At 42.2% G+C, this 10,281-nt stretch overlaps 1 protein-coding gene and 1 long non-coding RNA gene across 4 annotated transcripts in view; one reads left to right on the top strand and one right to left on the bottom strand.

Annotated features, from left to right (window-relative positions):
- The window catches only part of LOC131139352 (uncharacterized), a 93,849-nt gene that overhangs the window by 50,028 nt on the left and 33,540 nt on the right, over positions 1-10,281 (bottom strand). The window lies entirely within an intron of this gene.
- pou4f1 (POU class 4 homeobox 1) lies at positions 1,541-5,367 on the top strand. The gene is made up of 2 exons (XM_058088874.2): positions 1,541-1,989; positions 2,301-5,367. The coding sequence occupies exons 1-2, from the start codon at positions 1,867-1,869 to the stop codon at positions 3,291-3,293; spliced, it is 1,116 nt and encodes a 371-aa protein (XP_057944857.2). The 5' UTR covers positions 1,541-1,866; the 3' UTR covers positions 3,294-5,367.

Below are 10,281 nucleotides of genomic sequence, written 5' to 3'. Positions count from 1 at the left end.
CTGTTCAGTGTTGTCGTATTGCAATCAACCCTAAAATAATATTGAGAAAATGTCTCGATTATGTTTACTTGGTCTATATTAAAACACAAAAACACACCCCAAACATTTTTTTTTACCAATTGGGATCATAATGTGTACCATAGAGGGTTTGTCATCATTGTCTCGAGCAGTGGTGAGCAAACTTTGACTCGCAGGCTGATATAAAAGCAATATATATTGGAATCACAAGATGGCTCACCCTGTTAAAAATGTGGGTATTGGTACAAGCAACAGTGACTGACCCACCGCCATTTCTTATGTGTAGAACATATAGTAGGCACAGTAGCTACTGTAAAACAATACCCATAAAATGAAGGCATGAAGATGACTTACCTTTCAATCAGCCCCGGTAGCTGCCACTCAGTCAATTTGGAACTGACAAACTCATCCATCGATACTTTTCAGCGAACTGAAACATCACAAAGAGGGTGCATAAGAACAAACATACCATGAAATTAAATAAGATTCAGTAGTCCAAAAGTATTTTCGACATGTATATGCGACTTACAAAACTGTCGTCGAATTCGCGCCCAAACTAGTTCAAACTGATTAGTATACAGTGGACTATCGGTGGCTAACGGAAGCCCGCTAGCATGCAGCAGTCTAGCTTTAAAAAACACCGGTTCATCAGCACGCTGGTATTAATTCACGAGGTTCTTTAACTTGATATCACATAAAATGGCAAATTGACGAGATAACTGACGTTGTCCTCATAACTATCACACATGTCTCTTGTAATTTCAACAACATAGTTTGGTTCCTACATAGCTCGCCAGCGAATGTGTTCGCTTGCCACTTTTGGAGGGAATGGAAGTTTGCTAAGGTTACCGATCGATTCCTCAAGCTAGTACTCAACAGTGCTTCACGAACTTACATTTTAACACGTTTATGAAGCGTTATATAATAATATAAAGTCATTTATACGGTAAAACAATAGTGGGAATGTAACAAACCTTGCTCCGTGCTGAAATTGGTCTCCTCAGATGAAATGTGGGGTCCGAACTAAGTAAGTTTGTGGGCGGGGCTTTGTTGCGCATGTCCAAAATTCTACCCAACGCTCTGGGTTGTCCAAAATAAACCAGCACAATATAATGGAAATCACAACCCAGCAGCAAATAACTCAGCACCCAACTGAGATAACCCAGCGAATTGGGTTCTCAGAATACCCAACTCAATAAAAATTACCCAATTAAATGACCCAACAGGCTCAACCCAGCGATTGGGTCAAAAAAATAACCCAGCATTTTTAAGAGTGTAGTATGAGGTACAATTTCCTCTTACACCAGGGAACAAATTCCTGCTGGATGAAGACCTGGCTAAAATGGAGTGGCCACTGAAATAGCCCCTCCTGTTCACATCCAACCATAAAGAACCAGGAGGGCAGTTCCTTGGCAGAATGGATGGAGTGGCATAAGCCCTTGAAAACCGCAGACGTCTAGTCTCCTGACGTTAGTGCCTCTGCCCTGAGAGCATTTTTTTTTTAATCTGTCAGCCTTCTCACTACTCTACCACTTTATGTCTCGCGAGAGCAGCCTGGCTGGGCTTGACGAGATCTGAGGCGCTCAGGTGTAAGAGGCTCTCTCATCCCAGCAGTGGGAAACAGTAGACAGATAAGTGCGTGTGGGAGACTGCAGGCATCTCTGTGATCTCCAGGCTCAATAAGGCAGCGACTCGGCGCACACAACATTGCGCACTCGGCTGCATCACAAGCGGATAGACACAAAAGGATCACTGGCTTGTGTCTGGGACAGCCTTTTTTCGGCTCTTTTGGCCGGTTTCAGTTTTGCCCTTTCTCTCCGTGCACTTTAATTGGAGGCGCTCGCCAGGATGATGTCCATGAACAGTAAACAGGCGCACTTTGCCATGCATCCCTCCTTACCGGAGCACAAGTACACCACCCTGCATTCCAGCTCGGAAGCGATACGGAGAGCCTGTCTACAAACTCCACAGGTAAAACAAAAAATATACTTAAAACTTGCACCGAGTTACGAGTTTCGGACTCTTGTAGCAGCCACACTCCTGTGCGTAAATTCCAAGGGTCCTTTGCCAGGACGCTCTCAATATTCCAGTGCAATATTTTTTGAAACATGCAAATCCAGACTTCACTGCTTTTGTATGAATTTTGATGACTTGCAACTTCTAAAGGAATAAAATAACTCCGTTATGTGGCACCAAAACCCCCACAGACAGATGCATTTATTAATGTTTCCTCTCGTCTCTTTTCCCTTTCCCTCTTCTTGTTTATTCTTTACTTTCTGCAGCTCCAAAGCAACATTTTCGCCAGCTTGGATGAGACCCTCCTGGCCCGCGCCGAGGCTCTGGCTGCCGTGGACATCGCCGTGTCCCAGGGCAAGACGCACCCGTTCAAGCCCGACGCTACTTACCACACCATGAGCACCGTGCCGTGCTCGTCGACTTCTACTGTGCCGCTGGCTCACCACCATCACCACCATCATCACCACCACCACCAGAACCTGGAACCCCCGGACTTAATGGACCACATCAGTTCACCCTCCCTCACCCTAATGTCCAGTGCGCACGACGGGGCCGGAGGTGGAGGTGGTGGCGGCGGTGGAGGTGGAGGCGGCGGAGGACTTATTTCTTCCTCTTCCGCACACGCACACTCGCACATGCACGGATTGAGTCACCTCTCGCACCAGGCGGCCATGAGCATGAACTCGCCTCTCACCCACCACGGCCTCTTACCGGGCCACCACGGCGGGAGCCAGGCCGGCCCGGGGCTGACGAGCAGCGGGCTGCCGTCCATCAATGACTCGGACACAGACCCCAGGGAGCTGGAGGCCTTCGCAGAGCGATTCAAGCAGCGGAGGATCAAACTGGGGGTGACCCAAGCGGACGTGGGTGGCGCGCTGGCTAATCTCAAAATCCCAGGCGTGGGATCACTGAGCCAAAGTACAATTTGTCGATTCGAGTCGTTAACGCTCTCCCACAACAACATGATCGCCCTCAAACCTATCCTCCAAGCCTGGCTGGAGGAGGCCGAGGGCGCCCAAAGGGAGAAAATGAGCAAACCGGACATTTTCAACGGAGGGGAAAAGAAACGCAAGAGGACCTCGATAGCGGCCCCGGAGAAGAGGTCCTTGGAGGCGTACTTTGCCGTCCAACCACGGCCCTCCTCGGAGAAAATAGCAGCCATCGCGGAGAAGTTGGACTTGAAAAAGAACGTCGTGCGAGTGTGGTTTTGCAACCAAAGACAAAAGCAGAAGAGGTTGAAATTTTCCGCCACTCACTGATGGAGGGGGGGAGGAAAAAAGACAAGAAAACTTAAAAGTTGTGACTGAATTTGGGGACCAATGGACCGTTAAACACACACACACACACACACACATCATTTTCAGTCTTCACGCTGGTGCGCACTTCGGGCTTCGGACAAGAGGCGTCATACACACCTCGATTCATTTTCACGTTATCGGTGAATGTGAAGTATGCAAATATCAGATTACACACTCCCTTCATAACCAAGGGGAAAGTTTGGCGACGATTTGCCTTTTTTTGGAAAGGCACAGAAAAGAGGAAAATTTGCTTGATATTATAGCGAGTTAATTTCTCCCAATAGGCCTATTATTTGAACTATAGCCATTTTACAAATTACCTCATTGATTGTCGTACTGTGTTTTTTGCGTTGACTTCAGTCGTTGTTGCTATAGAATAATCCACACTACTGTTTATTTATTCATGAGTTTATTCATAATTTCGAAGGCTGCTATTTAAAATTAAAATGTCTTTGCAAAAAAAAAACAACAAAAAAAATGTAGGCCTGCATGAGTATTCTAATTCACAGGCAGTATTTTATCCTCTACAGGCTCTCACATCTATAGCTACAGTACATTGATTTCAATTTGCACAAAAGACCCTTTATTAATAAGTTATATCCACGTGGTTTTGTATATACAAACATCACTTTATCACAATATTACAGTTGTGGTATAATAAAAAAAAGATTCCCTGGAAAGCATTAACATCACAAATAAATGTAAAAAAAACCATCAAGAGAGCACGAAAAGCCTTGTCTTCTGATGAAAACAACCCTGATATGTATTTTCCGTGTCTAGTTTGCAGTGCAAACACTCTATGCATTGGAGGAGGAATAATTCTAAATATTGTGTGGTACAGTAGAGATGTCTACTGCTATAGAACTCGCCTTGTGAATGGTGTATAAGTCACTGTTAACTGCCTGTTTTCACATGAGGATCACCACGTTGTTTGTCGTGTTAAATGTGAAGGAAAAAAACCTTGTAAGTACTATTTTTTACTTTGTACACACGTATGTTTACAAAGCTGCGGCGACGTGTCTATCATGGAAATGTCTCTTAAAGTCCTCTCCTCACAACTTTCCTCTTTCTTTCTTTCATTCATTCATTCATTCTTTAAGTGGTATTATTTATTCTGTACGCCAAAATTCAACAGGGAGGTGTGTCCCAGCGATATTCTAAAAAAAAAAAAAAAAGTTAAATAAAATGAAACTTTGCCTTCCTGGTCGTGAATGGCCCACAAATAAATTTTGTTGTGTTAAATGTCTGTTCTTATGACTTCATTTAGATGAAGCTAAATAAAATGTTGGTAATTGATATAATTAATTTGACTAATAATCATGTTCACAAACTCACAATTAAATATGTTACATAATTATATCCACACAATGTTATTTATCTTTTAAAGCTTAAATAAGTAGCAAATAATTTCCCACAGCTCCCAAAATGCATTTTCTTATTTTGAAACTTGAAACATGTTTTTTTTCTCCTGCATATTAAAAAAAAAACAGCGGAAGTGACTCCTCCTCACACTAGAAAGAAGAAATCAAAAGGAAAAAAAGAAATGCTTTTGCATAACCCAAAATATTTACAGGCTCCTTTCTGCCAGTAAATCTTTCTATATTCAATTCCAGTTGCATTTATTAAAACACTTTTGTGAAAATCCTATTATGCAATTTTAATAGCAATGTGATGCTTCAAGATGCAGATTTGTAGGAAGAGGTTTTTTTTTTCAGGGAGGCAACCAGATGAGAGAAGCCACCGTTTGCCTTTTTTTTAGGTAATGATACATTTCATTTTGCCGCATTAAATGCATTATTATATATGAATATATTTAATGAATATTGTAGTAATTTGTTTGCATTCTTCTAAATTGTGAAAACCATGCATAATTTTGCACGTTGTTTCCAACACTGCAAGCCACACACGGCAATAATGTCAGCACCACGAACAGCTCCGCTGGTGGACTGGGAGGAGTGATGCATTATTGAATACTTATATCAAACAGCTCTGGGCTGCTGTCTCTCTGCACAGGGGCTCTGGATGAAGTCGGGAGTGTCTGCCTTGCACAATAGCCTCTAATATGTTAATGGCCGTAGGGGATGCCTGAGGTTCCGTCCCCAGCTGGCTCGCCTACCATATGTCAGCCTGTTACGACAGAGGCCTCTATTAATCAGAGGCATATTTCATCAGTAACGTCACCGATATCATAACCCTTAAAGCTCCATCAATAATGCGCTAAGGTGTTACTGCATGGGCCTCCAATATGGGCCTGCATCCAGGTGTGCCCATTCATTCATTTTCTACCGCTCTTTCTTTGGGGGAAATGCGGGGGTACACCCTGGACTGGTCGCCAGCCAATCACAGGGCACACATAGACAAACAACCATTCACACTCACATTCATACCTATGGACAATTTGGAGAGAGATGACCAGTGGATACAGACACAGAGATGGCCGAGGGTGGAATTTGAACCCTTGTCTCCGAGCTGTTAGGTCTGCGTGCTAACCACTCGACCGCCGTGCCGCCCCCTCTTCTTAAATTTCTCCACCAAATTTTTTCAGTATTATTTTTATTGTAATTCTGCCCTTTTTGGTACCTTTTTTTTCCTACTCCTTCATTTTTCATCCGATTCAAAGCAAAAACAAATAACAGTGCTCTATTATTATTATTATTATTATTATTATTATTATAGTAGTATTATAATTATTTTCCACCAGAATGTTTTTTTCCTATCAATGCAAAGCATATTTAACCAATTGCAAAAAAAGATGCATTGGTGGTATGTTGGTGCATATCTGGATAACAGTACTGACCCAAGATTTCTAACATTGCAAAATAATTTTTAGGGAGTCAAAAAATATGCATGTAAATTTGTGTTGACAATGAGTACACGAGTAAAATAATAATATTAATATATAGGTCTACATGTTTTGGGCTGATCCTAATTAGGGTTGTTTGGTCTTATCGTTCTAATATTTTGGAGTTTTCATTCCGCCCACTCCTCCTCCTTCTCCATACGAAAGCCTCTCATAACTTGAACACCTTCGGGCCATTAGTCTGGCCAGTAATTAATCTATACCGTGGATGTAAATAAGAGGAAATTGGATTCCTGACAGATGAGATGTGAGCTTCCCTGACACCACGTCGCCAAATAATGATTTCACCCCACGTTATGGCACACGCAGTGCAGCTCAGATTTACGAGCACATGACTTTTTCCAGGCAGGTGAGCGGAAGCCAGTGGGCCCATGAGCTAATCGCAGCTGTTAGGCAGCCATGTTAAGATGGATTGCATCATTACAAATGTGCTATGAGGTAAAAGAAATATAGGAGAGATCCTGCCCCCGCGTTCTTTCAGCGTGTCCTTGTTTCTGACATTGTTCAGCACAAAATAACAGCAGCGCTCATCCAGGGTCCGGTTGAGGCAACAATGCGCAAGGAGGCTGGCCTTTGGACGGAAATGTCAAAGCGGGGTGTGTGTGGAGGGGGTAGATCCCCCAGATCTGCACTCATTTCCCATTATATTTGCTCAGTAATCCGCGGTGGCAGCCATGCATCGCCCGGGACTGCTTTGAGAAGCGATGCTGTTGACACAGGGGTATATTTCAATCACAGAGGGTTCAAAGTCACACGAACAACTTATTTGTCTAATAAATCCGCCATTTAGTAAGAAAAATATTTGATCTTGGGGGGGCTGACCTGTTGTCATGTAGCCACTGACGTTTCGGGGATATGCAGGTTGCTTGCATATCAAAATATCACATATTTCATTCGCATTTGTATGAAGCCATGGGTGCCAGCACATCCATATAGAAATATAGTTTTGCATTTGTTATACTTTTACAAGGAACTTGTAAAAGAAAATGAATTCGACTTTGAAATATTTCCATTTTATGCATCCTCACCTTGAAAATCGATACAATGAAAGCTGTATAAACATGCAACACTTCTCATAGCATACTGTTAAATTAACACCATATTTTCTTGAATATATTTAAATAGCAACACATTCAATACATTGTTAATCTAATTAATGACAATTTCACTGGTTAATTGTAAATTAAATCACTTTAGTTATGTCCTCTTTTATTGATCATTTTACATCATGCAAAAAATGCTACAAATGGGATAAAATAATTCATGATAAATGAACTAAAAATGAACAGAAACAAAAAGTATAAAAGATATTGAAGGAGTACTAGTTGAATATGCCTAATTGACATTCTAATGTTTAATAGAAATGAACTTGTAGTCATGACTGGACCCAGAATCTATACTCAACATTTATGCCACAATTTTCACAACAAACATTCAAACATATAAGAATTTTACAAGGTGGATGAGTGGTTAGCATGCAAGGCCACACAGTCAGGAGATCAGGAATACCTGAGTTTGATTCTCCGCTCGGGCATCTCTATGTGGAGTTTACATGTTCTTTTCTCCGGGTACTCCGGTTTCCTCCCACATTCCAAAAACATGCTAGGTTAATTGGCGACTCCAAATTGTCCATAGGTATGAATGTGAGTGTGAATAGTTGTGATATGTTGATGTGCCCTTTAATATGTTTTTGCTTATTTTTTCCAAGTAAGCTTTTGTGGCAATGTATAACACCACAGCATCGATCCGCCCAGGGTGTCATTCAAGCCAGAACCGCCACTGCTCATGCAGAATGTAACTCACTACCTAAATGACATTTGTTTTGCAGCTCCTGCTGCTCAAGGGCTGCCATGGCCCAGGGCGAAGTGCACTTTGAACCCGAGCATTGAAGCCCTTTTCCTGTCTTCATTGCAACTACACGTGCAGTAAATACAAGGGCATTTCCTACCGCTTTATCCTCACGAGGGTCGCGGGGGGGTGCCAGCTGTTTTTGGGCGAGTACACCCTGGTCTGGTTGCCAGCCAATCACAGGGCACATATAGACAAACAACCATTCACACTCACATTCATACCTATGGACAATTTGGAGTCACCAATTAACCTAGCATGTTTTTGGAATGTGGGAGGAAACCGGAGTACCCGGAGAAAACCCACGCATGCACGGGGGGAACATGCAAACTCCACACATGTTGGCCGAATTGAACCCTGGTCTCCTAGCTGTGAGGTCTCTACGCTAACCACTCAACCACCGTGCTGCCCTTAAATGCAACATATGAAGCCCAATTTAGCTTTGAGACACTCAAATAAGACACAAGGGCTATCCACACGGTAAAGTATTTTATCGTTTTAGCCTCTCATCCACAAGGAAACGGCGTACTGGGTGACTTGAAATTATATATTGCTTCCAGAATTGGAATCTGAACCTGAAAATGCCATTTGTCGTGTTTGTGTAGACAACCGAATCACTGGTTTTTACAGAAACGATGACTTTACCGACACTTTGTCATCACATGACCAGAAATGAGCTTTGATGACAAGCCAACATTTTATCTGAATATTTCAACAGACACGATTCACCACAGTCAACATTCTGATATTTTGTTGTATTTTCTGACGTGCAGTACTTGAAGTAATTCCATTTCATCATACGTCTACATGAGCCTTGGAAAATGTCGCTGACTTTGGAGCTGATCAACACATGAGCTACAGTTCTATGTGAAACTCTTCCACTTGTGAACCATGGCAGACAAACGTCAGTCTTGCCTGTGCCATTGTTTTTTCTGACAAATTAGTCCAAAAGTTTGACCCTATAAATTGCATTTATTTGAAATCAACCACAATATTAACTACAACATTTGGTACACACCTTTACGGCACTGACAAGCACAAACGTCCGTAAAATGTAGTAAGCATGATCGGTTAAAAATCATGGCCACCATCAAGCAAAATATCTGGGCAAACAAGGCCCAACAGAAGACCATGCTTGGCATCTAAAGTCTTGCACGTTTACCTGGTGTGAACACACAGCTCCGCAAGCAAGCACACAACACTTCTGGAAGAGCTGGGCCAGGTCATGGCACAAGTTTATGTACATGTACATACACATAAACAACATAGTGTGTCAGAGAATTATTGTAATGTGATTGCTCCTTGTAGGTTCTTAATGATAAATACTCAATAATGATATCAAAAATGAAAACTACAAAGACTGTAAATAATTACAAAAATCCAAACCACAGCATGCTTGCTCACCCGCTCCTCTTGAAAGAAATTAAAGACAGTGGCTGCCATTCATAAAATGAATAATCCAAATAATTCTCACTAAAACAGGAAATCATGCCCAATGTCAGGGAAATTGCAGTACTAAAGTAGAATAGTAGTAATGGGACAAGCATATCGGGCTTAGGGTGAATGCTTAGTAATGACCTATGAGTACACCCTGATTGCTGCACCATTCTTATTCATCATCTCAAAATTTGGTTTGGTCATGCTTGATGTTGCTCCAGGTGGTGAAGATGGCTTCACAGAGGGCATCCACTGTCTGGAACTGATGTCCATTTTTGTAAACTTCCCTTTGCCATCTATCCTCAAATGTTGTCAATTGGATTTAGATCAGGGACACCGGATGCTCCAAAAGTGTGACGTTATTCCTGTGGAAGAAGTCATTTGTCCTTTGAAGAACCCAGCCATTACAACACATGAGGAATGCCCCCTGCAACATCTCCACATAGCCATATTCCATTTGATGCCCCTGCACAACCTGAAGTTCCATTGAAGAAAAAAAGCACCTGAGACCATTATGGCGCCCCCCTCCACTGTGCCGTGTGGAAAACATCTCCCTGTCATGCCAATTGCATTGGAAGGCATCAGGACCATCAAGGTTACATTTTTCTCATTAGAGCTTCGGTGATAACGTGTAAATTCTAAATGGGCAATTTTGTGGCACTGAAGGATACGAGGTCTTTGAAGGCGTTTTTTTAACTTTAACAACATGTTTGATGAGATGCTTTATCTTGACGTGTATTTTCTGTTTTATTCCAAATCATTTCCTGCATTTATTTGTACCCAGCGTCATAAGTCTTTAGCTTC

Source organism: Doryrhamphus excisus, linkage group LG13 (genome assembly GCF_037039965.1).
Source record: "Doryrhamphus excisus strain RoL-2023G ecotype Guam linkage group LG13, RoL_Dexc_Guam_v1.1, whole genome shotgun sequence".
Classification (NCBI taxonomy): Eukaryota; Metazoa; Chordata; class Actinopteri; order Syngnathiformes; family Syngnathidae; genus Doryrhamphus; species Doryrhamphus excisus.
The sequence above is the reverse complement of the archived record's forward strand: the minus strand, read 5'-3'. Positions and strand labels throughout refer to the sequence as shown.

Excerpts from the sequence above, each read along its gene's own strand:
- pou4f1 (XM_058088874.2), top strand. The coding sequence starts at position 1,867 with ATGATGTCCATGAACAGTAAACAGGCGCACTTTGCCATGCATCCCTCC. Across the intron at positions 1,990-2,300 it reads CCTGTCTACAAACTCCACAG|CTCCAAAGCAACATTTTCGC; the intron begins GTAAAACAAAAA and ends TACTTTCTGCAG.